A 27,223-nucleotide genomic window follows, 5' to 3' on the forward strand; every position below is an offset into this window, starting at 1 on the left:
CTGGGGCGCCGCGATGGAGCTGGCTGTCCCAGGCCGGCGGTGCTGGGTAATCCCGTCACCAGCACCCTCACGGGTTTCACTCACCCGCACGCAGCGATGTTCTGCACCTGCACGTCGCCCGTCCGCAGCGGGTCCCCGACAGCAGGCAGCGCGGGGCTTGAAGGCGCGGGCAGGACTTGCTGGTGTAGCGTTTGGTAGCGTGGAGGAATTCAGTTCGACCATCGTGTGCGGAGAGATGGAAAAGAGAGGAAAGGGAAAAAGGCAGGAGAGGAGAGGGCTGGTGGTTGTGGCAGGCACTGGAAGCAACGCTGGTACCGCGCGAGTGGAAGTCGGCGAGCGTCATCGCAGAGCAGCATTACGGTGACCCTGGACCTGCCGTCCAGGTGACACGTGAGAGGACAGCTCGAATGGGGCTAGACCAGAGCGCATACCTAGAAAACAATGAAATTAGTTGGTGGTATGATGGAAAAGAAAGAGCTAAAGAGCAGGGCAGGCCAGGGTCTGCTGTGGTCAAAGCAGCAAGCCAAGAAAACGGTCGCTGACACCACGTGCTGAGTGGCAGTGAGCGGGCTGTGGAGAAGCTTTTTCTGAAAGTTTCTGGGAAGTTTTCTCTGACTGAAAATAAGCAGTAGAGAGCCTCCCTGTTGAAATTGCTCAAACCTTGCCATGTGCAGGCCGGTGCTTGATGTTTATGGTACGTATCAGGAGGCTGGATTCAGCGCCAGGGGATATTGCGCCCAAGCCCTGACTTTTGGATGCACGGTTGCTGTTCCGCGTGGCACCGAGCAGCACCTCAGGTGGCTCTGGCAAACGGGAGCGGTGCCGGTGGCGCTCATCTTCAGGCAGTGTCGAACCGACGTGCTCGAGGTACTGCCAACACATGCTGTAAGCTGGGCACCCACTGCTGTCCCCTGTTGCAGTAGTGAAGGTATTGTGAACCGCAAGACAGGGGCAGCAAACATGTTTTTCTTCTTGGTTTCCTTTGTGTCTTCGCTTAGCTATGCTTGGCTGTATGGGTCGTTGCTGTAAGCACGGCAGGATTTCCTAGAGGAAGGGCCTTGCTGACAGCTCAAAGGGACTTCCCAACTGGGCGTTCATTCTGCAGTGCTTGCTTCCAAAATCTTTAACGTGATACTGTATAGAGTTAAATGTGATTTCATGTGTGTCTGTAAACTTGCTTTGGTTTGTTCTAAGCTTAGTCATATCATGCAGCTTATTTCATGAGTCATTTTTAATTAGAGAAGACCGAGTTAATGAACAGTTGTTCAGACTCCTGCATTATGGAGCAGTTGCACTGTATGGTGTCATACCCCTGCTAATTGTGTAATAAGTCATGAACACGGATCTTGGAATGAATCATGTGGCAGGGCGGGGGTTGTTTTGGGATTGCTTGCAGTGCCATGGCTTCGATGACAAGCTTTGATCCTTTTTTTTTTTTTTCCTTTCCCTTCTCCCGTGACTTATTTTTGTTGTTCTCTTTCTTTGGCTTGACCTGGAAGGAATTTGTTCATTTCAGTATCATTGTCAAAGCGCTTGACCATTCTTCTCTAAACAGTTAACATCCCAAATTGATCACACAGAGGTTACCCCAAAGATTTTTGACTGTATCTCTGGATAATGTAATAAAAGTGGTGTCTAATTACTTTACAGTTACTGCTTTGAAGCCAATTGTGAGCATGAGCTTAGAAAGTTCAGTTACTTTGTGAATCTCCGTCTAATCTTTCCTTTCCCTAATTCAATATACAATTGCAGTGACAGCCTTTCAGTTCGTGCTGACATTTTAATAATTCTATAAAACGTGTAAAAACCTGTCAGCTGGCTTTAAGACTACGTTTTCTTCATAGAGTAGAAATCTGCAGGGAGCTGAACTTGGGGTGTTGGTGCATTTTGCTCTGGAAAATTTATGATTTTGGTCATTATTTTACAGGTTCATTTTTTTAAACCTATCATTAGAAATATTTGTTTATTGTCCTGTAATTTGGAGGACTTTACTGGAGGGTCCTGTACCGTGGTCTCAAAAAATGTAGTTTCTCATTGAGATTCTGTCAGAATGGCCATTTTCTGTAATAAATAATGGGATTATAGAGAAAGCACTTTTCTGGTTGTTTACTGTGCACACTTGTTTGGGCTACCACTTACTAACCATTGTCTTCCAAATTTGGCATCCTATTAAGTCTAATGTAATTCTATCTCTGTTCTATGTTCCCGTATCTGCACAGTTCAAATGAATAAGTTGCCTTACTTTCAACTGTTTAGAGTCGTTTAAGAAGAACGAGGGGATAATCTCTTCGTAGCTCCATTTTACATCGTTTTATTTGCGTGAAAACAAGAATTAAATTAGTATTCGGGAAAACTATACTTTTTTTTTTGTGGGGGAGGGGGATGTCAATTAAATAAAACCACCTAGAATACGCTGATTAAATAAGAGAAGATGTTTTGATATGTAATAAAGCGAATGGTATCTGAAAGAATCAAGTTGATATTACTAATTATTATGCCACCTCAGTTTCTTATACCTGGCAGCTCTGTTCTGTTTGGCTTTCAATTCATGAAGTAATGGAGGAAAACAAACCTTTTTTTTTTTTATGCTTTTTATCTGTTTCTTGGATTCACATAAATTAATTACTGAATTTAATTAGTTGAATAAACTAAGTAAAGGTCATATGCAGCCTTTCCTGTCTTTGCACTGCAGCAAGTTCTTCCTCCTGCGTGCTTATCCACGAGGATGCTCAGGGGGCTGGAGCACCTCTCCTATGGAGACGGGCTGAGGGAGTTGGGGTTGCTCAGCGTGGAGAAGAGAAGGCTGTGAGGAGACCTTATAGCGGCCTTCCCGTGCCTAAAGGGGGCTACAGGAAAGCTGGGGAGGGACTCTTGGTCGGGGGCGTAGGGATACGACAACGGGGGAGTGGCTTTAAACTAAAAAAGGGTAGATTTAGATTAGATATAAAGAAGAAATTCTTTTCTAGGAGGGTGGTGAGGCACTGGCACAGGTTGCCCAGAGGAGCTGTGGCTGCCCCATCCCTGGAGGTGTTCAAGGCCAGGCTGGATGGGGCTTTGGGCAACCTGGTCTGGTGGGAGGTGTCCCTGCCCATGGCAGGGGGGTGGAACTGGATGGACTTTGAGGTCCCTTCCAACCCAAACCATCCTGTGGTTATCCAGTGCTGTCGATGTTTTTAAACATTTATTTAAATGAACTTCGTAGACTTTCCCACAGCTCCGTTATTATTTCTAATATAATGGAATAGGATTTCCAATTTGATTTTTTGAAGCGATCAATCTTTAGCTCTCCTTAGATTTGCTCTACAACCTGAAGTGGCTGATGGGGCTGGCAGAAACGTGTGGTCAGGAGCCGTGGTGCTCTACCTGGTTGTGCCGTCGCTCACAGTTACTGCACGAGGATTAACAGCTTCTATGTTTGATAGTGGTGAGACACAGAAGATGTTTTACTGCTTATAGAAGGCTTTTGTGTGACTCTGGGACTTGTTTGGATTAAAAGCCATGCCAATACTGACAACTTAGTTGTGTAGGCTGTAGTTGTATATTAGCCATTACACATGAGGCTGTCCCACTTGGTTTTACATTTTTACGCCTCTCAGTTAAGTCTAAGTAACTCTTCAGCTTCAGGGCTGGAGTCTGAGTACCCCGGGATTTATAGGACCAACATTTTATTATCTTTTAAAAATAACTCCTTGCACAATCCAAGCCTTAGTATCAATAGTAGAGTTTTCAACAGCTCGAATTAATATAGCACTGCAAAGGACAGAGCTATAAAGTAAGGGGCTTCATTTTACAAGAAACACATGACTAGAGTGTTTTTAGTGGCAGCAGTGATAAACAAGTAAACAACTAAGAGCCAGCAGAAATTGTAATTTGTATTCCTTATGTTTCAAAGTGATTTATGTGGGAGATTATTGGGAGTGTGAAAGTTCTTCTTAGCTATCCATGCTTTTTGGAATTGAGACACACGACATATAAATGGAGAATATATTACAGGATTTCTAATGCAGGGAAGAGAGGAATGCATTGGTGTCTCTTAATAAATTGCTCTGGCTAAAATACATGTTACTGTGGGTACTTTTCATTTTCATGAATTTATTTTATCAAAACACTCCATCTTTATATTTAAAATATCAGTATAGCAGGTAGAGTAAGAAAAGCTGAAATGATTACAAGGAAGGACACCAACAGTTAAATACTGTGTTTGTTTCTGAATTGCCTGGTGAAATTTTGCTGAGTCTGTTTCTGAGCATTGATCACCAGTTGCGGTTCATAAGGGGCACCAGAGCGATAGGAGAAGCGTAACTCAGAGCTTAAGTACGGCCAAATGGTGCAAAACTATCACTTTTTAAACGACAATACCAATGAGGATAAGCCATTTGTCAGCAAGCAGAGTTTGCTATTTCTTATGTTAACTCTTTGAACTTCTGTTTTAATAATGGTGCTTGTGACTTATTATCATGTACAATTTCCCTATTATAAAAAGAAGTTGAAAAATCTGTAAGGATAGGTGAGGCTCTGGTGTGCCTAGAGTGAGTGTACCTCTCTCTTGCCTCATCCTTTATCAGTGGGGGAGCCTGAATTCAGTAAAAATCGAGTTTGATGCCAGGTTGGCAAGACAAACTAACTGTTCTGAATGTGACTTTTCACCTTGCCATTTTTTACATCCAAAATCTTGAACCCATTTAAGGACCTCCAGCAGATTTTTCCTTCGGGAAGGTTGCCAGAGTAGAGACACTTCTCTCCCTGAAAATAAGGCATGTGTGTGTGTATAGACCATCATCAGTGTGCTATTTCTTTTGTAAGTGTTGGACCAGTGCATAAAGGTGTAGGCTGAAGTCTGAGTTCTTGTATCAGGTAAAGTTGATACTAAGAGATCTTGGAAAAAATCCAGTGGTTTTGTACAGTCTATTTTCTATTTATTATCTCATCTTTTCAAGAGAAGCAAACAGTAGAAATAGCTTTATCCTACAACATGGTCATGTTCATCTTTTCAGGATAGGTCCCATAGTCATGGGAGAACCGGAGAACCAGAGAAATGAGCGTCAGCATGGCAGTGTACACATCTTCTGTCCCTAATAATTGCTGTCTTTTAAGTGACCCAAATGAAGATGCACTTAACAGATGGGTAATGTCTGGCAGTGGCTTGATGATACCCGGTGGGTACGGTCAGGTTCCCAGGTGGGGTTAACGTGGAGAGAACGCAGGTTCTTCGGGCATCTGCAAATGGTGACGTAGATATCTATAACTATGTAAAAATGCCCTCAAAGATGACGGAAGTCTCAGCGATGGTAGCTTGTGACTGTTACTGCGGTCTGTCATTTTGGAATCAACGTGCAATTGAGCTAACAGAGATTGCTGGGAAACAGAGGTGCTGGTATTGTGGGGCTCCTTTAAATGTCAGCTAAGGGAATTATGCTTGAGGACAGGACGTAGTAAGGCATGTTATAAGGCTGCAAGCAGACCTTTTGAAAATGGGGGAAAGGCTGGAGAATTTGCTGTTGGAGCAAATGAATTTAGAAATTACAGCTTGTTCATAGCAGAGCATTACCTTAATCTTTTAAGGACTAGAAAAGATAAAACGGAGAAGAGAGTAGGGGGCTTACAGAAAAGTTCAGGTTATCAGTGGCAAAACTAAGAAGGAGGTGACAGAAGTCTTATAATCAATATAGTAGCATGGGATATGGTTGTGGTTTAAGGTTTTTTTTTTTTTTGACTTAAAGGTAGTAAGTAGTAGGTGCAGAGTTCAGCCCTGGCCCTGTAGGAATGGAAGAAGCAGCAGCCGGGAGTGTTGGGGGGGAAATGCCAAAGGTGTTTAAGTAGTACAGAGAGCTTTGCAAGTGTAAAACAGAACAGTTGCCCTCTTCAAGAGCTTAAATAGCAAACATCACAGGTTTCCTAAGGGGTGGTGAAATGTGGTGTTGGATGTCTGTTATGGAGCAGGGTCTAACGAGAGTGTGGCCTTTGCTAAGATGAGAAGTTAATGCCAAAGAGAGACGGCAACAGCAAGGATGATTGTTGGCTGGGAATTGGGATGCCACAGGTCAGGATATTCTAGAAAAACTTGTTGGACTCTCATTGGGCTTTTCCACAATAAAAAATGTCAGCGCTGCTGAAGCAAGCTGAAACTTAGGGGTGCAAGCAGTAACGAATGCCAGCACTCCGGTGTTTTGTTTCTTCAGAACTTCTCACCTATGTTAAAGTACATGGTCTTTGGACATCAGTGGCTTGTGACTTGTTTTCCTCTTCTTTCTGAGCCCTTTTCCTCGATGGTTAATCTTTGAAGCTTTTCAGCAAGCTGATGAATTTGAACTTCTGAGTGTGATCAGAGTTCAGCTCTTGCTTGCATGTACCTCACGTGGCCAAACAGAAGCTGCGTTCTGTGCTTCCCCCGGTGAGCCCCTGTGTCGGTGCCTTTTTAAGTTCAGTTTCTAGAAGCTCATTATCTGAATTATGTTGGAAAAGCTTATCAAAACTGACTGGAATCATTGATTCAAAAAATATCGAGCTAAATGTGTACTTCATGCGTTATGACTGCTGGAATAGATAAGGAGATGCAAATCTAGAAATATTTGCAGGGCTTAAATGTTGAAAAGAGGAATTAAATATTTAGTTATGGCTTCTTCGTAGTATCTTGGGAATAATGGAATGAAACTAAAAATGCATCAGCTTAAGCTGTATCCAGGGAATTACTGCTAATGAGATAGTTTAGGTTGTGGAAGAGCCAATCTCCCAAGGGGAACGAAGGCCCAGGCAGTTGGGAAGAGCTAATTCCTTTGAAGAAAGTCATTATAGGATGTGATCTTGCGTGAATGGGAAGGGGAGACTAGATGTAGATGACTTAAGTAGCTCCTGCCTTTGCCATTCTGCCTCTGGCTTCCTCTGCAGAGGGCCTTACACGCAGGCCCAAAACGAACCTGAGTACACTGTCTTTAAAGCAGCGTCTTGCCATTTTCATTGATAAAGCAAGGTGTATTGGGGAGGGAGAGCCCCAGCCGCAGAGCTTTATCCTCGCAGCAGCGAGTGGCAAAGCAAGAGGTGAGCTGAGCACTGCAGAAGGTGCTCGAGCACAGTGCTGTGTTCGCGTTACCTGAAGAGTTAACGGCTGGGACCGACAGCTTAGCCTGCATAAACCAGGAGGGAACAGGAAACCCACACAGTGCTTCTGTTGATGTGGGCTCATTTTTCTGTCCTTTTCGGTGCTTAATGCAAATGCTTCAAAGTTTTTCAAGCCTGAGGGATTTGTCACAATCGCCACCTTGTTCCTTCTGTTGCCCTCCATGGCATGAAGGAACAAAGACCTTCCAGTGCCAGCGTGGCTGGAGCACAGCAGGAGCGTGGGCACGTGTGGCAGCATGGTTCAACTGCCCTCATTTACAATTTCTAACCCCCAAAGCTTTATGATCTTAAGCATTTTGAACTTGAAAGCCTGGCTTTAGAATAGCATTTCCTAGGTCATTGAATTCAGTATTATCGAGCACATTACCAGGTTACCTACATGTTATATCACTAAAATGAGGAATGATAAAATGTTTTCAGACTCTGCTTTTTGTTGAGAGCTCCTTGAGACCAGCAGAGAAGGGCGGTGAGTCTCTGTGTTGTAACTTTCCTAATGAAACAAAGCAAGAGAAAGGTGAGTCTGTCGGTTTCTTAGGCTCTGTTTATTTGAAATGAAGACTGATTTTTGAATAAATGGGATTAGCACTCAGCAGTTTTAACCTAACTGAGCTCTTGGACTAGAAGGCTCTCAGAAGTCTGAGTATCTCTGAAAGGCAGGTATTGTTGGAGAGAACAGCTGGCTGAACTGAAGAGCAAAGTCCTTTCTTTTGCAGCAGCTATAAATACAAAGCCGGGGTTATTTATTGAGAGAGGGTTTTTCAGAGTTATCTAACAGAAGGAGAGCATGCATGGCAGTAGGCATCTTAATTGCCCATGGGCTAAAGTTCTTATTGTTGAACACTCAGACACTTCAAATACTGGCTTTATGAAGGCTTTCCTCCAAAGTTTATATGGTAAATATAAAGCAACAGAGAGACGCGAAAACCTGGAGTGCACCAGTCATTTTTCTGTATGCTTATGCTTGGCAGATATTTGTACTTAGATAACTGAAGTCATTTGTTTTTCAATCCAGATTGCTTGTGTGTGCCTCGGCTAAGGGAAAGAGTGACTGAAGAACAGCCTTATGGATTACTTGGGAGCCTAACAGATGTGTGAGGTCAGGCACAGTTTGTCAGTTCTGGATCTCAAATTAGAGGACCCCCTACCCCAAAAGCCAAGGACACTGCAGGGAAGCAATCTGCTTTCTTTGAATCAGGCTTTGCTGTACACAAGAGGTTAAGTCAATACTGTCTTTATGACTTGGAATAGCAGCAGTAACAACAGAAGGAATCAGAAGAGACAGGATATTAAAAGCAAAGTAACATGTGGCCTAAAAGCCGAGTCATAGAGAAACTTTATAGTTTCATAATAATGGCAACAAAATTCCAGGATGTCAGTCAAATCAACTTGGTGTTGTGTGAGGTTAGTCTATGTTGCTTCTGCTAAATAAGCGATTTTGCTACATTTTCCTGTAGAGTGCCAACAGAGAGGTGTAAGAGGGGGTTCGCATGTGCACGGCTCAGAGCCATGCAGGACAGGGAACTGGTGAGGCCATAACCGAGCCTGGTCTGGCACTCCATCTGCACAGAAAAAACTGAGAAGTAGCCATCGAGATAGCTTTCTGGTTGAGGCTTACATATTGTTCAGGTTATGTGATCATTGATTGCGGCATGTGTGGATACGGTGATTTTTTTAAAAGCTAGCTGTTGCTAGTGGTTAAAAAATTGCTTATGTTGATACCTGCTAGGCCTGAAGTCTATCTATTGTGCTGTTAAAAACAAATGTAAAAAGCAGGTCAGGTACCTGATTTAATGCAGTGACCAGTCTGCAGGTGTTGCCATGAGCGTGCATAATTTTCCAAGAAAAGCTAGATATTATTGGACATAAGACAGTGCAAGGACACCCCTATGTTCATTTTCCAGGAGAGCCTTCCTGCTGTAGATTAAACTACTGCTTTTCAGTATTGTTGGTGAAATTTATTGTTATGGCTAAGGGCATTTAATCTAGGTTGTCCTTCATACAAGAACTGATACGTGCGTACTAGTATATAAACTAAGGGAATATTTCTGTTTCGTGAGTTGTACAATATTTGTCCTGTTTCTGCATTCTCTGTGACTGAGTTTGTTATTCGGGTTTCAGCTGCATTGTGAAAAAAAGTTCTGAGAGTGGCAGAGCTCTCCTTTAATGATCGGCAAAGTTTGCCAGCTCTTTTTATAAAGTGGTATCACAAAAGGGAATGTGGGTATCGTCTTAAGCCAACAGTCTGCACTAGCAAAATACTACGATTACATTGACCACAGAAAAATGGGCTTCATGACAGAACTGCTGCCTTTTTTTTTCTAAAGTCTCAAGTATGTGTATCATGTCTTTGTCTTCCTGAAACACAATTACAATCATATCATAGCAGGCTGTTTATTTAAACTTCAATCCCCAGGATTTTTTCTCTGCTGTCTTCTTGTCAGGCTGCTTGAGGTGAGGCAGAAGATGTCGTGCAGCCTGTCTGTCAGTCAGTCGGTTCCCATGTCACAGCTTTTGAATCTGCTGGCCGATGTCATCCAGACTTGACAGCTTGGTAGAGATCTCCAAGGTGACGAAATGGTGGTGTTCAGAGAAAATGGGAGGTGGTGGAAGTCTGTAGAGCTCTCCCTGGCGAGGGGGAGGCTGCGGCCCGTAGCAGCCGTCAGAGAACCCACTGGGCACGCACCCTCACCTGGAGCCGAAGGACACCTGCCTGCATGCCTGACGCTGTAGGATGTGGAGTTCCTATCTTTGAGTGTGAACGTGGTTTCAGTCGTGTAATTCTGAGCCTGCGGCCTTCCTTGTCAGTCAGCAGCACTGGGCCGCTTTGAGCTAAGGAAGGCCGGGCTAACGCTGGGCTACTGCCCTGCTGTGGAGAGGACGCTGGTTTTTATAGAGTGCGGTCGTGTGGCACTGGTGGCTCAAACCACCAAAATCTTGGGTTTGAATTGGATGTTTCATATGCGGACCTCCAGGTTTGTTCTTAACCTGAACCCGTGTATGTTTTTAAAAAAAACACATTTAAAGAAAACGCACTTTCTAAAAAACGATTCGATAAGCATTGAGGAAGCGAATAAACAAAAACCTCTGGAGAGCAAAAGGAAAATTAGAAATTGTGTGATAGTTTAGTTTGTGCTGACTTTTCCTGTAGTTAGAGTAACAAAAACATCCTTGTGTAGTGGGCTTTTTGTTTGACACTTTAAAGCATACAGTTGAATCGAATGTTCTCCTTTCAAGAGTTCCTCAAACAAAGGAAAGTGCTCTTGGTCTGTGTGATTCAATGAGACATGAAGGCACAACGTACGGTTAGCGTGTTACCAAGCTACAAGAAAAAGCAAAGTTCTTTCTGTGACACATTGTGTTTGTTTTGTAGTTAAATCTACCTTGAATTCTCCTGGTTGTGAAGCAGCCCTCATGCTTTCACATCGTGAGCCCAGAAATACACCTGGGCCGAGAACAAGCAGAGTGGTAAAATAGGAAATCTGTAACGTCGTGCCTCAAGTGGGAATGTAGGAAGCAGGCACTTGGCTGAAAAGAAAAGCCATTGAGCATGGTTGAGTTGCTTTAACAAGCACTCAGACTATGTTTTTGAGTAGCTGAAAAACAAAATCACACGCTCGCTCTTTGATAACCCCGTTTTCCAACAGGTAGTCCATTAAATGTCTATAGTAAAGTGAATTTCCAAGACATATTTTACAGGCCCTCTTTTCATTTTGACACAGATGCTCAGCAGGCAGTTCAGGGAGTACCTGTATCCTTGTCCGTGCAGCCTTGGAGGCCTGTTGAAGTGGGCTTTAGAAACACTGTGATGGAGAAAACTGATGGCACTTTTTGTCCCGTCCTTTTTGGTTTTCCCCTCCAGTCCCCTGGCCAAAACACTTCTTGTTTTTTTCTGTTCTTTTTCTCAGAGTCATGTCTGTCGGATATTATGGTAGTCACAACTGATCACCGTGGTACCAATTTAATGGAAAACATATCATGATTTTCTGACAGGGTAAGCTATAGTAAATGCTCTAATGTCTGAATAATACAGAACAGGTTATTAAAAAGCCACCATTTGAATAACTTAACCTTCCAGTGAAGGACCTTAAGGATGAGCTTGGAAAAAGACCAAAGGCATTTTGCAACTTTGTAATAGGGTTCTTCCGAAAGCTTCCCTTGTTCAGTGACATTTGAGGTAAGAGTGCATTACCGTGTTCCACTCCTTCCTGTCTGTCTGTGGGAGGATCCTCAGAAAGTCTTGTGGAGGATGAGATGAGTGACTTAACGCAAAGAGGTCTTTGAAAGTTGCCTTGAAAGCTGGAGATACTGCTCGTGTTTTACTGCATTTGGACTAGATGCCCATGGAAGTGCAAAAACTGCTCAGGTCTTTGCCCTGAAAATATGCGGGGAATATAAGGGAAGGAGGGAAAGAAACTCACCTTAGAGGTGTCTACATTGCAGATTGTTCCATGAAGCTACTGTGTTTTGACAGCGCTGCTGAATCATCTTCAGGTTGGGGCAGTTCTTCCTAACTCACACAGAAAGAGGAATTACTGAAGCTTTGCCCAACTGAAGCATTTATCAGGTTATCCCATTAAAAGAGATGTATGCAGGCTCTTTTGAACATATCTTGGTACTGATGCTGGTATGGTTTATATAAAAATAAAGCGACGGTATTATTTGAAGAGCTTTTTCTGATGGCTTCTCCTCCCTTTCCCTTAATTGTTAGCTGACTAGCTAGCTGAATTCAGCAGTAGCAGAGGGTCAGTAGCAGCACTGAGGTGATGGATTTCCTGGTATCTGTGCCAAAAAACTCTCCTGCTTGATCACGCTGCCGTTTGGTGAGGGGCCAAGGGATCACGGGTTACACGTTTCATTCCCTTGTGATCCCGGAACTCCACGTGGTGCCTGAGCCAGCAGCGAGTGAAGCCTGCAGGCTGGCCCGAAACACCACTCCGCAAACAGATCAGGCTTCAGGGGAAACAAGTCATCTTCCGTCACCAAAGCAGTAATTGCGAACTAGTTTTGGCAGCCGGCCCCTCGACATTGCCTTGTAATGGAGGTTGTGGGACTTGCGGGGCAGTGCCTTTGGTTATCGGCTGGGGCTTGCCTCTGGGCCGAGCTGGTTGCAGCCAGGGCCCCTTCCAGCCCTGAACGTATTCGGGAGGGTGCCTAAAACTGAAACACACTTGCTTACAGCCTGAACCTTTAACTGAGGTGGAACTCGCGATCAGAACTTTTTGAAAGGGATTCAGCCCCTTCTGAGCTGCATGAAATGGTTACCTGGAAGTGACTGGTGTTGGACAAGCAATTTTTTTTTATGGGATCTTCTCAAGCTCTTTATGTTCAATAAATTATACTCAACTGTCTGATAACAAAGTGAAGCTTTAGTTTTTGATTTGAATGTTTTCTCCTGTCAATTCACCCTGCTTCTTTCAGGTTGGCTCACTGACTCAGATAACAGTACTGCTTCAGGTCATTCTCTCCCTTTCCATACAAAAATGCAAAATAATTTTTTATTATTTGCTGGTGCTTTACTAGCCCCATATTTATTTATTTATTTATTTTTGTGGCTTTGGAATCCTTATTCCTTAATAATATTTAGTGATACTGTCACTGTTATCATAAAAATTAATGATTCCAGGCTTGTCAGAACAGTGGGGCGGCTGATATATGGGTATTAGATGTTAAATATTTTTTTTCAGTTTTTCACTGTTAAGTTGCTTAAGGTTTGGTAATGTGGAGAGGCGGCTGGGTGCAGCAAAGAAAGCACAACCACATCTTATTGTTTCCCCTTGGGCACCTCAAGCATGACGGAGCCCAGACAGAAAGCAGGAGATCTGGCACAACCTTCTGCCCATGTGGAGTTCTTCCAAACTTCCTAGAGGAAGCAGGTTGCTAATTAGTTGAAACATTTTTGTGACACAATAGACCGTTTAATTGGGCCAAGTTACATATTACACCTTCTCTCACCAATTAGTTGCTGACAGGTAGGGTGTGGGGTGGAGGTGGGGTGAGCAGTAGCTGTGCACGGCTGCATTACTGCTCTGACAAAGCCTATTTCCTGCTAAAAGGTACCACTGGAAACTTCTCCTTTCCCTGTTTATTACCCATAGTTGTATTTTAGTATTTGAGTCTCTTAAGTTCAGACCTAGTAAAAGATAATGAGGATGACTTGTAAATGACTGAGAGGCATCTCTAAAAGTATGCCTCTAATGTTTTTCACTGGTAGATCTAAATTCAGTTGTATAATTATTGCTGCAATTATTACAATTATATATTTTATTAGCTTAGAAAATAACTTAATGTGTTGATATTTAAGTAAGCACTTTTATTTGCTTAATCTTTATTCATTAATGTAGATTTTAAAATAGGCTTTGCTTTTCTTTAGAATTTCTACCAGAAAACTGACTGTGGATAGAGGGTGACTTCACAGTCAGCTGATGAACGTAGGAGAATTAGGTGGTCCAGCGCACCATGGAGAGGAGAATGTCATGTTAAAAAGCCCAAACTCAGTTCTCTTGTTAATATGAAGAAGTTTCCCTTTCATTTTTAGGTTGGTGTAAGTGGATAGCCAGCAATTGCTGAGATGCTGTGCAATATGGTAAAGCCGCGCATTACTGCTTTAAAGCCCTCTGCTGGCTTTTGTACCAGTCAGCAGTACCCATTTGTCAGGTGCTTTAGCAGGTGGATTTGGAACAGGTGTGTCTGTTAGCATTTGGTGAACAAGGTTTTGTATGATATATAGCAGTCTTCCTCTTTTTGTTTCTTTTTTTTTTTTTTCTTTCATGTGCATGTTTTTAGTAATACAAGAGGTTGTCATTCAAGAGCAGCCTGTATTACTTTTATGAGGAGGTGTGATGAAAGCCCATCTCTAGCAAGCAGGTTGATACATGCAGGTTTTAGACACCGAGCTAGCAACTTTTTATGCCACTTTTGGAAACATTCAGAAACAAATAGTGAGATACAGATTTGCATGCATGAAAACACTGCTGCAGAAATGGGCTGCTTTTCTTCCTGGAATCATGGTGCTATGAGAGGCAGCAAACCTGTGTAACACACCTTTGGTAGGAGAGCCTCTCTCCTACACTGCCATGCATCACATTTCAAAAAGAAATTGGGTGCCCACTTCTAAGAGTTTAAAATACTGGGAGTTTGTGCTTTTAATATTTAGGCCCTGTTACCTAAACCATATGGGTAAATGGGTACTAAGATGGTAAGAGGTTTATCTTGCAGTGTTCTGTTTCAAAATTTTTTAGAGCCACATGATTGACTTCACTGACCTTTGGATCAGACTACTTCAAATTAAGAACAAACCACTGAGTTGACTTGCAGAGTCAAACTTCTGAAGTAGATTTCCCCAAGCTGGTTGTCTGCTTTTAAGTGAAAGGATTTGGATTTTGAGGCAAGGCCAAGTGCTTCAAATATATCACTAGAAAAAAGTAGACATTGGTCACAACAGTCAAATATGGATTCATTTGATTAATTAACTGTGGCAAGTAACTTATTGAATGGAAATATTACTGTGGATGATTGTGATATGCTCTATTTAACATACTCAAATATTGTTTTTACTTTCAGGGAGAAAGACCTCAATGCAAAGTTTATTATTTCAATGGAGAAAAATAAAACAACAATCACCAACTTAAAGGTGAGTAAACACAATTTAAAGAAGGAAATTCTAACCAAATAGCTGCCAAAATATGGACAAAACAGTGATGCTCACAACACTATGGAGAACAGCCCTTAGTTTTGGAAAAAGTGTTGAAGTAATCCTTAGGGGAAACGGATTAAACTGTTTCTTTCTGTACCACGGTTTTCTGTTAACGAAACTGTAGGATGTATCTCATATGTTTATTTTTCTGGTCATTACTTAGCTGGAAGAAAGCCTACAATAGAAGAAAAGTACATGCCCACTAGCTATTAAACCTTCGGTTTATCCGTAGAAGCAGTCTTTGAAAATTTCCATGAAAATGAACTAAACCCAAAGTGCCTATCACTTGCTATAATATTTTGATGGTGTATTTTAACATTTCTGTTACCAGGAGAAATCACGCACAGCAAATAGATTTTTTGCAAGATAGCTTCCAATGACAAATATATGAAAAGGAATTTCAGTGTAGTTTGTTTAGATAGACAGATTCAGATAACTGTGAACACTGCTGAAGTATATTGCTAACTGTCATGTCTTGAGCAAGATATATGTAAGTAGCAGGTACGTGATGCCATTTTAATTATGGCTTCACACTGAAATGCTGTTCACAGTGCAAAGGTCTCTCTGGATCCTACTAACTACAAGTGTATGATAATCCCTTAATATAATCTGTTTTTCATACACAGGATTGATTTAACTAAACATAAATATTGTGACAAGCATATACTGCTAGGAGCAGTACGCTAAATTCCAAAGGATTCCTGCTATGCTGTCCTGTAACACGATTATTGTTACTTACGAATGTGATATATCTGCTGCTAATTTTTTCACTGTTAGAAAAGCAGGCTAACCTGTCATTACAGTAGTTTTAATGTCTGTAGCCTGATGTTAAAATTGCATTTGGATTGGTTATTATAAATTGTTTTTAATTATTTCGTCAGCATGGATTGTATTATCTCTTTATTTATTTTTTAATAGATACCAGAGGGTGGAACTGGAGACACAGGAAGAGAAAGAACTAAGACATTTACCTATGATTTTTCCTATTTCTCAGCAGACAGTAAAAGTCCCAGCTTTGTTTGTCAAGAAACGGTAGGTTTTTTCAATGTTAATAAGAATTTTGTTTTCCACCCACCGCCCTTTCCTTTGTGGTGAAAGCATTATTGAAACTTCTTTCCACTGGAAGTGCTTCTCCTCTAATTTAGAAATTCCCTAGATGCCTGGGAGTTTGGATTTTGTTTTCTTTTTCTTATCTAACATTGTTAAGTGCTGTGTTGTCTAATACAGCAGGCTAAATGCCTTCTTTCTGGTTCTCTTGTCTGACGTGTCTTGTAAGGTCAAGCTAGAAAACCTCTCTGGGCTATTTTGTGGGAGGAGGCACTAGATTTTTTTTTGAAAAGCTTCTTGTAAAAATCACTTTTGAGAAGCAAACATATATCTTTAATTCAATTAGACAGAAACATTCTTCTTAGGTAGTTGAAGTGTGTTTTTTTTTTTTTTTTTTTTTTTTTTTTTGTCCAAAGGACTTGGTACACATTGAAGAACCTGCTTGAAGAAGATTGTTTCTTCTCTTCCCTTGAGTATTTAGCTTAGGAAAGGACAAAATCACCTTTCTTCCTGCATGCTCAGAATAGAAAGTCTAACTTTGAGCAATAACCATAGCTTAGGTGAACAGGTTGGCCCTGCCTGACCTTGCATTTCATGTGAGCATTGAACCCCTTTACTGTTTCACATCCCCATTTACTGAGTGAAGTTGAAGTGTTCCATTATTGCTATATTCCCTTTTTTTTATCTTCTCTTTTGAGTCTGTCTTTCCCCTTAAAGTAATGCAAGGGTTTGCTGAATATACTGTAAGCCGGCTGACTACATCCCTTTTTGGTATGTACCTTATCTATTCTATAATCCCTAAATTCAGGGATATTAGAGTGGCTAATCCTAACAAGCCTCGGAATTAAAATTATTAAGAAGAAACAATAAGATGTAGTCAATTTTAAATATTTATAGGAACGGCAAGCTGTGCTGATGTTTCTAATGACTAAGCTGTTTAATAGGGAATTTATACTTGACATTTCTCTTTAACCATTAGCATAAACAAATGATCATGTTTTTTTCTGAAAACTTGTTAACTTCATAAGTCAATACTTAGTGCTTAATCTAGACATTAGATCACATACTCTTAAACTTTATTTCTTGATGATGACTGTTTAACATTTTTTGCTGTGTTTTCTGAAATATCAAGAAGTGTATCTTTATTTGGGTATTCATGTAGGAATATCCTGATTGCTTTAGCACTGCTGGAAACTCAAGAAGAAGCATATTTGCACACAAGGCTTGGAACGCTAGTTTCTAGTGAATAGTTGAGTAACTTAAGGAAAAACATGCTTATATAGGGATAGTTGCAGCAGCCTTGAGCAAAATATATGTACGTATCTATATTAACATAAGTGTACATTAAAGCTGTGAGCTTTATGGTTTATAGTAGGAGGATGTTAACAACAAATCCTAAACACAGCCTAGATGTCTGTGCTTAGTATTCTGATGTTACAGTGCGTGCCTTGATCCCAGCCTGCCTCCTTGATCCTTGCAGGCAGGAATGGTAACTTCTCTTGTTCAGTCAGAAAAACAATGTTGTCCCATTATCAAGTGTTGTGTTAATTACAGAGTATGCAGCACGTTGAAAACAAAAGGAATTCTTGAACAATGGGAATGCAGTTTCTAAACAAAAGCTGCACAAGCTATTGTTTTGGTTGTATTATTCATTTCATATTTAATTGGAAGACTTTGTAGTTTAGCTCTTATCAAGTTGCTGCAGAATTTCCAGTTTACTGCACCAGTGCTGTGGAAGACGGGCGCCCTTCATTCATGTTCATCTTGCTGTGGAATAAAATTGATCTTGATTGTTGGTAGTGTGCTTTGTTCGTGACTGTTAATATTTTTCCATTTGAATGGCAGAGAAATAACACATGAAAGTCTGTCTAATATTATGTACCCCATTAATATGTCTTGTAGATGTGAAATACGCTTTATAATTCAGAAATTAGAATGGGAGCGGCAGTTTACCATCAAGCTACTTAGTTTGTATTCATGGAAGAGAAACGATTAGAATATTGATGAGCTTACTGACCTTCTGTGACAAAACAGTATCTCAGTGATTGGGTCCTGACGAAATCCCATCCTAACAATGTATTTTCCTCTGACCTGTACGTAAAGTCTGTGTTCAGACAGCTGTGTATAATTGACTATCCTATGTACTGCCTCAAATTGCTTTGCAAGGTATATACAATTTTTAAAAGGGGAAATACATAAAGCTGACAAATAGGTGTGGCTCTGACTTAAAATTGTCTGGAAAGATGGGAAAGACGAAACCACTCTGGAAAAGGTTTCCAGAAACTTAGAAAGGAGGAAGGAGGCTTTTTCTCATGATACAGCAAGAAGGGAGAAAGTAGTGCTAGTTTTCTGGATAGATATGGATAAAAATAGTGATATGCATTTTCATAAAGCCTGGTATTTATGGCCCACAGACATTTTAACAAAAAGGAAACATTTCAGTTTTTGCTGTGAGTGAAGGATGTGTAGGGAGAAGCATTTGGGGAATAATGATCTTATACCTCTGTGCCTACAGGAAGACAGTTAATGGTAGCCTGTGCACCCTGGAGGACCTGTGGCTAGGCCCAGACAGTGCTGCAGGACAAAAATGCAGATGGGAATTTGAGGAAAGCTGCAGTCAAAACAGTAGTGCATAAAGACATGGTCCAGATGGTGAAGTAAAAATTTGGACATAGGGAAAAGGGAAAAAGGGAAAAGTCAATGTAGCTGGTACTCAGGAGGGAGAACTCTACTGAGTTGCTACTTTTCAAATGACAAGAGAAAGGGAAATTGTGCCTTGGCTGATCCATGTACTCTTTCTCTTTGACAAGTATAACTGATTACAGCATTGTGTAGTCTCTTTGCTCAAGGGAAGGTCAAGTTAAGTATTCTATAGGCACCCTTGCAACTGAGCATTAATAATTAAAGGAACTACCTGGCATTCCTCCATGAGGAGTGGCATAATTATAGCAAGTGTGCGTGTACACTATTCTTTATTAATAAGGACTTGGACACCTTGGTTGATTTATACCACATATACTGAGGAGTAGTAGCCAAATTGTGTAGCTGTTTCTATGGCTTCTATGAGATTTTTTGAAAATCATTTATGGATTAGGAGACCCGTTTTCATTGAGGGAGAAGTTGCACCAAGTGTTACTTGGGCCACTGGGGGCACAGATGGAAACAAGGAGTAATGATAATGAAAGGGCAGGTATCTGGGGGGGGGGAACTGGAGGCAGGACTGCAGAGGAAGGTGGTGAAGGCATCTAGGGAGAGCTGAACTTACTGGGTGAGAACAGATCAACCCATATTATGTGATGGCGAGGATGGAGTGTTACCAGTTTCAGACATAAATGTTGGGGGTAAAACAGAAAAAGGATTACTTACCATTATAAAAAACATGCTTCCTTATTTGCCAGAGTCTAAATTACAGCAACAATCAAAAGCCAGTTAGAAAATAACAGGCCATTTTCTTCTTACACTTGGTTAAAGTGTGCGAAAAAGAATTCCGTCCCAAAGTACTGATAGGATCATTGAAACATTTCCTTTTGAGACCAGGGCAGATATTTATAGGACATGCAGAATTGGCAAAGATGCTAAAAGTAAGTAGATATTAACAGTAAGGAAAATTGAATGAAGCATCTGAGATGAGCTTAAAAAAATGGAGCTATAGAAAGGAGAAGTATTTTTTTATTACTTCTGCATGTCAAGGTGATGTCTGACAGAAAAACAAGTAGGCAATACAGTGTTATGCTGTTGTAAACTAAACACAATAAAATTTAGCTATTTTATTAGAAGTACTTATTTTCAGTCATAGTAAATATCGCTGGTTGATGGCCATAGTTTATAACGTGGTACTTCAATATTATTGTTTAATATTTGTTATGCTGGGCTGATGACAAATTTTTTTCTCCAAACTTCTGTTGTCTTCAAAAAACTTTCTTTGTTTTTAGGTTTTCAAAAATCTTGGTACAGATGTACTTAAATCTGCTTTTGAAGGTTATAATGCTTGTGTTTTTGCATATGGACAGACTGGATCTGGGAAGTCCTATACCATGATGGGAAATGTGGTATGTATATTTTGCAAATGTGCATTTTTATTCTGTAGCAATGCATTGAAATTGTGCTATTGCAAGTGCATGCATTTATGTTATTACTATCACCAATCCGCTCTGTATACTACTGGTTCCCCTTGTATCTGAACTTCTAGTAGTAGTCAGAGGTTTTAGAAGCTCTCTTTCTTCTACACATAGATGTTAACAGTTGGAAGAAGTTTCTTTAAGGGATGCTTTGTTATATTGGACAAATAACAATCATTTCTGTTGTGTAACAGAACCAAACATTTCAAATGCTACCATTGATTTTCAATGTCCAAAAACAGATACTGATTTTGAGTAAATGAATGATCAGCTTTCTGAAGAGATCTGGTTTTTAGACCTCTTTTGAAGGGTTAGGAGATTGAAACGGGTCCTTGACCCTCATTTCGAAAAGGGTATCAGGTAGGGAGTAGAAACTGGGGATGAGTTTGAGTTTGATTTTAAGGATTTCATCCTGCTTAGCACTGCCGTAAAGACCCTGGAAAAGGCAAGGTGTGATAGGAGGGATATTGGGTGGTTTTTGAGTAAAGAACAGGAGTAGTTTCTTGCAGCTTCCTCTATGATTGCCCGAGGACGCAAGAAACTGATAAAACTCTTGGGAGTGGAGCAATTTAAAGGGCCGACTGATGAAGCCTGTTTGCAAGGCAGCTTCTATGGGTTTCATTCTCCTGTAATCCTTGGTAAAAATATAACAGGTCTGTTCCCAGCAGAATTGAAAAGGGGAATATTGCCTCTTGTCCTTCGTTAGATCACTCTTTGGAAATGCAGTGAGACTGGCCACTTTGCACCTCCTTGAGTTTAGGATAGTAAATTATCTGTAAATATTTCTCTTTCAGTTGTCAGAGAATAAGTAGCTTTATATTCAGCTTCAGTATGGTGAACAGAACAGACTTTTGTAACCAGAAAAGATGTTATGACCTAGATGTGGATTTCTGTTTCAGAATTTTTTGTAAGTGACATTTTTATGAGACTGCCTGACTATATGTAATGACCGTAGTCATCAAGACATTTTGCAAATGAATAGGTGCTGAAGTTTGTTTGACATTATTCAATAATAAAGGTCTAATCTTCTTGCCATGATACATAAATACTTTAATCTGGTTTTGTACAGTGTGTGTATAAAATACACTCAGCCGCCAAGTTAAATGCTTTAAAATTGATGGCCCTGTCAGAGACACTACAGTGTTGTAAGAAAACTTGAATTGGAAATAAATTTTCTTTTCCCTACTTCTCCTTAACAAGTATGAATTCTGTTCTCCTTTTGCTTTAAGTATCTGCTGTTCTTGGCTCTGGAAGGCTGCTTCTGTAATACTGTGTGCAGCAACCGTTTTGAGAAATGTGTGGACCAGTTAGAAGAAGTCTTGAGCAGAGATACTGAAATGGTCACAGGTTTATAAAACATGATCTGTCAGGAAAGTCTGGCTTGCATATGCTGAAAAAGGAAGGCTGTGGAGGAACAAAAGTCATCTAAGATCTGAAAGGCTGCTGCAGAATAGAAGGGAATGTTTTTTTTCCCCATGTTTAAGGTAGATGGGAAAGCAGCAATATGCTTAAATTGCCATGAAGAAGTTTCTGGTTAGATAGCACAGAAGGAAAGCAGGCTTTTAATGAGAAAGTTCGGCTCTGGAGTGAACAACTTATTTTGGTTCTACAGGCTTCCATGCCTGGAAACTCTGTAACCCGGAAAAAAAACTGTCAGGGATGCTGCAGATGTACTTAGTCCTGCTGTGGAGCTGTAGGGGGTGAAAAGGGAGAAAATGTTTAAATTTATTTCCTAAAAAAGAATATACATTCTGTAAGATGTGCACTTTACTGACAAAGTATTCTGGGAATTATGTGTTCTTCCTTTCTTGCCACTGTATCACTATGGTTGAAGTTACTCAATTAGAGCTAATATTTCCTATTTTAAGACTTTGCAGTTGCTAAAATATGTCAGACACTAATGGCTTGCCTAAAACTTTGTGATGGATCTTTCATGTTTTTTTCCTTAAGCTTTAATTAAAACTATTCAGGGGTTTCCAAGCATGAGATGAAAGAAATGTCTTATTTTTTCTCTTCCTATGTTCAAAAAGAAAAAAGAAAAATGTGTGGGGAAATTCCAATACTGCACCCAGAAATTTTAGCTGGAGTAGAGGTTGATTACAAAGGCAACTCTCAAAAATAAGCCTTATTAACGTGTAAATTTATTTTTTAAACAAGGTGTAGTCAGGTGAAGGGCTAGATGTGATTGAAAGAGAGAATAGAAAAATATTTTGAAGAATGAATGCTGATTTGGGTAGGACAGAGCAGCCGTCGTTAAGATCTTGGAGGAAAAGGGAAAATGGGGGGGGAAGTGAGTAATGATTTAAAAAACAAACAACAACAACAACAAACCACAACAAAAAACTGGATGAAGAACCAAGAACCAGTTAGGAATACCGTCTGAGCAAAGGAAATAAGATGAGGAGCTCAGCTGTGGCACTGAAGAAGGTGCTGAGGAAGGATGGGGCCAGTGCAGGAGCAGGCTGGAGTGAGCTTGAGCAAAAAGGGTCAGATTTTATTTCCGAGTAGAAGAGAAACCTTTGCCTGTGCAGCACTTGTCTTGCCAGGATCTGGTACGGATGAGTCCACTGTTTCTGTGTTTTCCTGCAGCCAGGTATCTCTAGAATCCCATCAGGCAAATTTTTTGGGGTGCCTGAAGTGCCTGGACTATTTTCACATGGGATGTTCGTTCTAGTTTGTCCTACTTTGCCTCCTGCCTAATTACAAGGCCACTAACTCTGAGGAAGAACGGTTCTTGCCTCAGCGGTACATAGAATTAGAATTAGTCCATCGCATCATATCTCTTCTGCTTTTTGGGACTGGAGGCAAATTGTAGCTGACAGACTGTTTTGTAAGCTACTTCTGTTTGTGTGTCCCTGAGCCCAAAGCTCATATGTGTGTCTGTGCCCTCTCCCTTTGTCCCTGGGAGCCAAGTTCACTCATTTCAGCTCTGGAGGGGCATTAACTGCTGTCTTTCTGAAGTGCTGGGGAGGAGGTGGGCTCAGCAGGTAGGTGGTTATCTCCCCGGTGGGACCCAGCCCTGCATGGGGACATGGAAGCTGGGAGCAAGCAACCACTTGGCAGCTGAAACCAGAGCTGCGTGGAGTTCTCCCTTCAGCCCTCTGCTGCTGGGGAAACCCGGGCTTCAGCTGGGGAGGGCTGCTTGCTGCCTCACAGCGTGGCTGGAAAGGGCTCTGCTGGAGCAAGGGGAAGAGGAGAGCTCCACGCCAAGGTTCTGGAAATCTCAGCTATGCCAACTGCTGGCTCTCATGTAACAGCGAGGGGACAAGGCTCAATTATCAAGCAATGGCTTAACCTGGAAGGTGAAATCCTGCTGCTGCTGGCTGCTGCGGTAGCTGAAGTGGCAAGGACCCCGTAATGGTCGGTTCCAGCCCTGCCAGTAAAGCATGGCCTGTAGGGATCCATGTGAAGGGATGAGTTTCTTCAGTTTGCTTTTTTAAACTGAGCACGTTATGCATAAAAAGTCTTTAATTGCATCCAGAGCATCCAGAGCATCCAGTTGAGCATCCAGAAGGTCAATGCTAAATTTAATTTGTCTACATTGTGAGATGTAGTAGATATAGTTCTAATTTTGTTATTTCATACTAATTTATCCAGAGGTATCTTTTGAGACGGTGGATGGACTGTGAGCTGGGGATTGGAGGTTTGAGTGCGGGTGGCTCATGGATAAATGTATATAGATCATGCCATTCACTGCAGGTGTTGCTGAGTCCATAGTGAAGTGGAATAGATGGAGGACTTAGAAAAGATACTCTTGAGATAAGGCAGTTCATAGGTTGTGTACAGTCAGTTTTTTGCCTTAAGCAGCCAGGGTTATTTGAACTAAGAGAGAAGGGTGACGTATAGCCCGATAGCAAAGAATTGGGCTAGTATATACATTGCAACACATGCAAAGATTAAAGTAGCACGGTGAATGCAGTTGAATAAACGGCAAGACAGTATTTGCCAAAAAGGTTTTGTGTCCCCCCCCCCCTGCCACTGTTTCTGGATGTTGAAGCTCTCAGCTAGTGATTTGGGATTTTATTTTTGAAAATATATTGTGCAGGCATGTATAGCCTTGGGAATAAGAATTGTTGTTGTTGCAGGGTGATGCTGGCTTAATACCTCGGATTTGTGAAGGATTATTCAGCAAAATAAGTGAAAAAACAAAGCGGAATGAGGCATCCTTTCGAACAGAAGTCAGGTACTTCTTGGCACATTAATAGTTTGCTGTTTCATCAAACTTGTTTCATTTGGAACCATTGTGTTTTGCTTATCTCTGAGAAAAGTATGCTTCTCTGATAACTTTCCATGCTTGGCCTCAGTCCTATAATTGATTTTTGTTGGCAGTCATAGTCGAAATGCGCAATACTTCAATCTACAACTGTATATTTTGCTTTATTTACATGGTAGTGAAAATGCCTTTGCTATTAGAGGGCATATTTCTTATTTTACCCTTTTATTTAAGGCTGTCATTAGTTGCTCTTGATCTTGCTAATGTACGTTTTCTTTCTATTTCTTGTTCTTGTTTTTTTTTCCTCATGATACAAGTACACCGTAGTCATTACTATGTTAAGTGACTCTGAATCTTAACTTTGGATTTGCTTCTCCAGGCATCTCATCTTGCTTTCAAACAAGCTTAACATGGCTTTCCTTGAAAGAATCTTGAATAAGCCAGTGGTTTTCTGACCTTTTTCTTTCAGTTATTTGGAAATTTATAATGAACGTGTGAGAGATCTTCTCAGACGGAAGTCATCAAAAACGAATAATTTACGAATACGAGAACATCCAAAAGAAGGGCCATATGTTGAGGGTAAAAACCCTTTCAGTGTTTTGCACTGAATATTTTATTACCTTTATATATTTTAAAGTGTTAGATCTAATTGCATAAGGCTTTTTTTTCTTCTACAATATACATGACAATGGATACAGAACTTTGCTTTGATATAAAACCAATAAAGGAGAATAGCCTTTCATTTTCTATCCCCACCTGCTTTCCAAATTCTAAGATTATTACACCTGTACAGTTTTTATCTGTAAAGTATAACATTTTAAATAATGCTAATAAATGCAATTAGTTTTAAGAATTTGTTGAACGTCATTTACAAAGCTAATGTTTGAGATGGAAAGAACTAATCTAATTGTCTTAATCCATCTTCTGCCAGGGAAAGGTTCCTGTCTCTTGAGAGATTATGCTTATGCACTGAATACTTTAGTAAGATTGTATAATTTTTTCTTAATTTGCTGTAACTGTGTAAGTTCTCCATCGTTCACACAAGGCCCTGTTCCTTTCCTTAAGAGTGGTAAAAACAAGCATAACGATAAACACTGTAATTGCATCAGTGCTTTATAATAGTGATAGTAATCCTGCCATACCTAGACTCCTACCTGAATCCTTTTGTAAAGAAAGTCAAGTGCATGTATGAGCATAGTGTAACACCCTACTTCTCTTTAGATTTGTCTAAACACTTAGTGCAAAATTATGCTGATGTAGAGGAACTGATGGACGCAGGAAATATGAACAGAACTACAGCAGCGACTGGGATGAATGATGTCAGTAGCAGGTCTCATGCCATTTTCACAATCAACTTCACTCAGGTAAAACAACCGTACATTAGTGTACTTGAATTCAGTAACTTATATAATAATTAAAAAATACAGTTTTCAAATCAGCAAGTATGGATAGATGATGGCTGTATGTTTTCTTCTGACAGGGAAGGTTAAAAGTGTGAAAATAGAGTTTTGAGAATTGGAAATATCTTTATCAGTGATCATACACAAAATTTACAGTGCAATATGATTACTTTGACATTTAATAGATCTTGATTTGGCTAGGAAATTCAGGCTAAATAACACTGAACAGTTAAGGCACATTTCATGACACTGCTGTGACAGAAGATACGGCTGAGGAGAATGTTCTGAGTGACTTCAGCAAGAGTTGGGCATGAGCTGCTTTTTATGTTTTTATGCTGTGATGTTATCCAAGGTTTACAAAAAAAAAAAAAAAAGTCTTGTCTGCATGTCCTGTCTCTATGACCAAAATCAGAGAGAGTAGAATTGTTTTCTGAGCGTTTTCTTGCTGACTCTTCCTCTGTTACTATTGGAAACCTATTTATATGCCTTGATTTACTAATGGAATGATGGAGAGACTGATCGCATATTTTTAGAGCATAGTGGTATTTTTGTTTGTATTTTATGTCTATATACTCTTTTTCTAATGATACCTGTTCTTTGTCATTGTTTTGAGGAGGGGTTGGGGAGCTTTCTAGACAGTCCATGGGTAACTTGCTGGGAGAAGGTAGCACAGAGATGGTTTGCTCTCCTGATGGAACTTTGTGTGTCTCCACCCCAAAGCAAACACGTGCAAAGTGGCATGCACTAACTGTTCACTAATGACGAATTGCTCATCACAAAGCTTATAGAAGAGGGTGAGAGGCAGACAGCAAGATTTAAAGATCTTTGCTTCCTGTTGCGTTGTAAAATAAGTCTGAATCTATTCATACAAATTAAGATTAAAGTTGGTTGGAAGTCTCAGTTAAAAATCATAGTGTAAAATTGCAATTGCTACTTACTTGAACTTGGAGATGGGGGGGGCAACGTGAGTGTAGGTGTATCTGTGTGTGGAATGTGTAACTCTAAATGTTAGTTGAAAGCCAAATAATATGAATGCAGCACAAATGTTTACAGTGCATCAGGTAAATACCAATTCACAATTGTCACTGCATGTGCATAAATGGCTTGAAAGTTGCAAATATTACACTTTCAAGAAATAGCTACTTGTGTGGGAGTTATGCAGTGATTCATGATCAAATGCCTTTTTGTGGCACCTCTAATACACCTGTCTTCTGATGTTGTGCTAATGTAAACAAGTTAAATCATGACATGAAAAGGCAATTAAATTGGTTTCAGTAAGATTTCAGAATCTGGTAGCTTAATGCTTTAATGCTTTTTTTTTTTTTTTTTTAGGCTAAATTTGATTCTGAAATGCCTTGTGAGACTGTTAGCAAGATTCATTTAGTAGATCTTGCTGGAAGTGAGAGAGCAGATGCCACTGGTGCCACAGGGGTTAGATTAAAGGAAGGAGGGAATATTAACAAATCTCTAGTTACTCTGGGAAATGTCATTTCTGCCTTAGGTAAGTCACTGGTCTTTATGCTTGGCTGTTTGGGGTTTTTTAATTGTTAAGTACTGTTCTGCTAATTTACAGTTTTTATTTATACAAATAGTGGCTTAGCACATAGCAGTTATGTATTTTCATAAATGGTATTTT

The 27,223-nt window shown here is 40.6% G+C and overlaps 1 protein-coding gene across 18 annotated transcripts in view; it reads left to right on the forward strand.

Annotated features, from left to right (window-relative positions):
* Positions 1 to 27,223, forward strand: part of KIF16B (kinesin family member 16B) — a 158,170-nt gene that overhangs the window by 18,524 nt on the left and 112,423 nt on the right. For all 18 annotated transcript variants that reach the window (XR_013949285.1, XR_013949286.1, XM_080587138.1 and 15 more), the window contains 7 exons: positions 14,677 to 14,746; positions 15,728 to 15,841; positions 19,789 to 19,905; positions 24,060 to 24,157; positions 24,657 to 24,766; positions 25,409 to 25,551; positions 26,920 to 27,088. Coding sequence is in view for 16 of the 18 variants with exons in the window: in XM_080587138.1 (XP_080443264.1) it covers positions 14,677 to 14,746; positions 15,728 to 15,841; positions 19,789 to 19,905; positions 24,060 to 24,157; positions 24,657 to 24,766; positions 25,409 to 25,551; positions 26,920 to 27,088 (821 nt within the window). In the remaining 2 variants the exon portion in view is untranslated. The remainder of the gene's footprint in view (positions 1 to 14,676; positions 14,747 to 15,727; positions 15,842 to 19,788; positions 19,906 to 24,059; positions 24,158 to 24,656; positions 24,767 to 25,408; positions 25,552 to 26,919; positions 27,089 to 27,223) is intronic.

This window comes from Anser brachyrhynchus, assembly GCF_964034855.1.
Source record: "Anser brachyrhynchus genome assembly, chromosome: 3".
Classification (NCBI taxonomy): Eukaryota; Metazoa; Chordata; class Aves; order Anseriformes; family Anatidae; genus Anser; species Anser brachyrhynchus.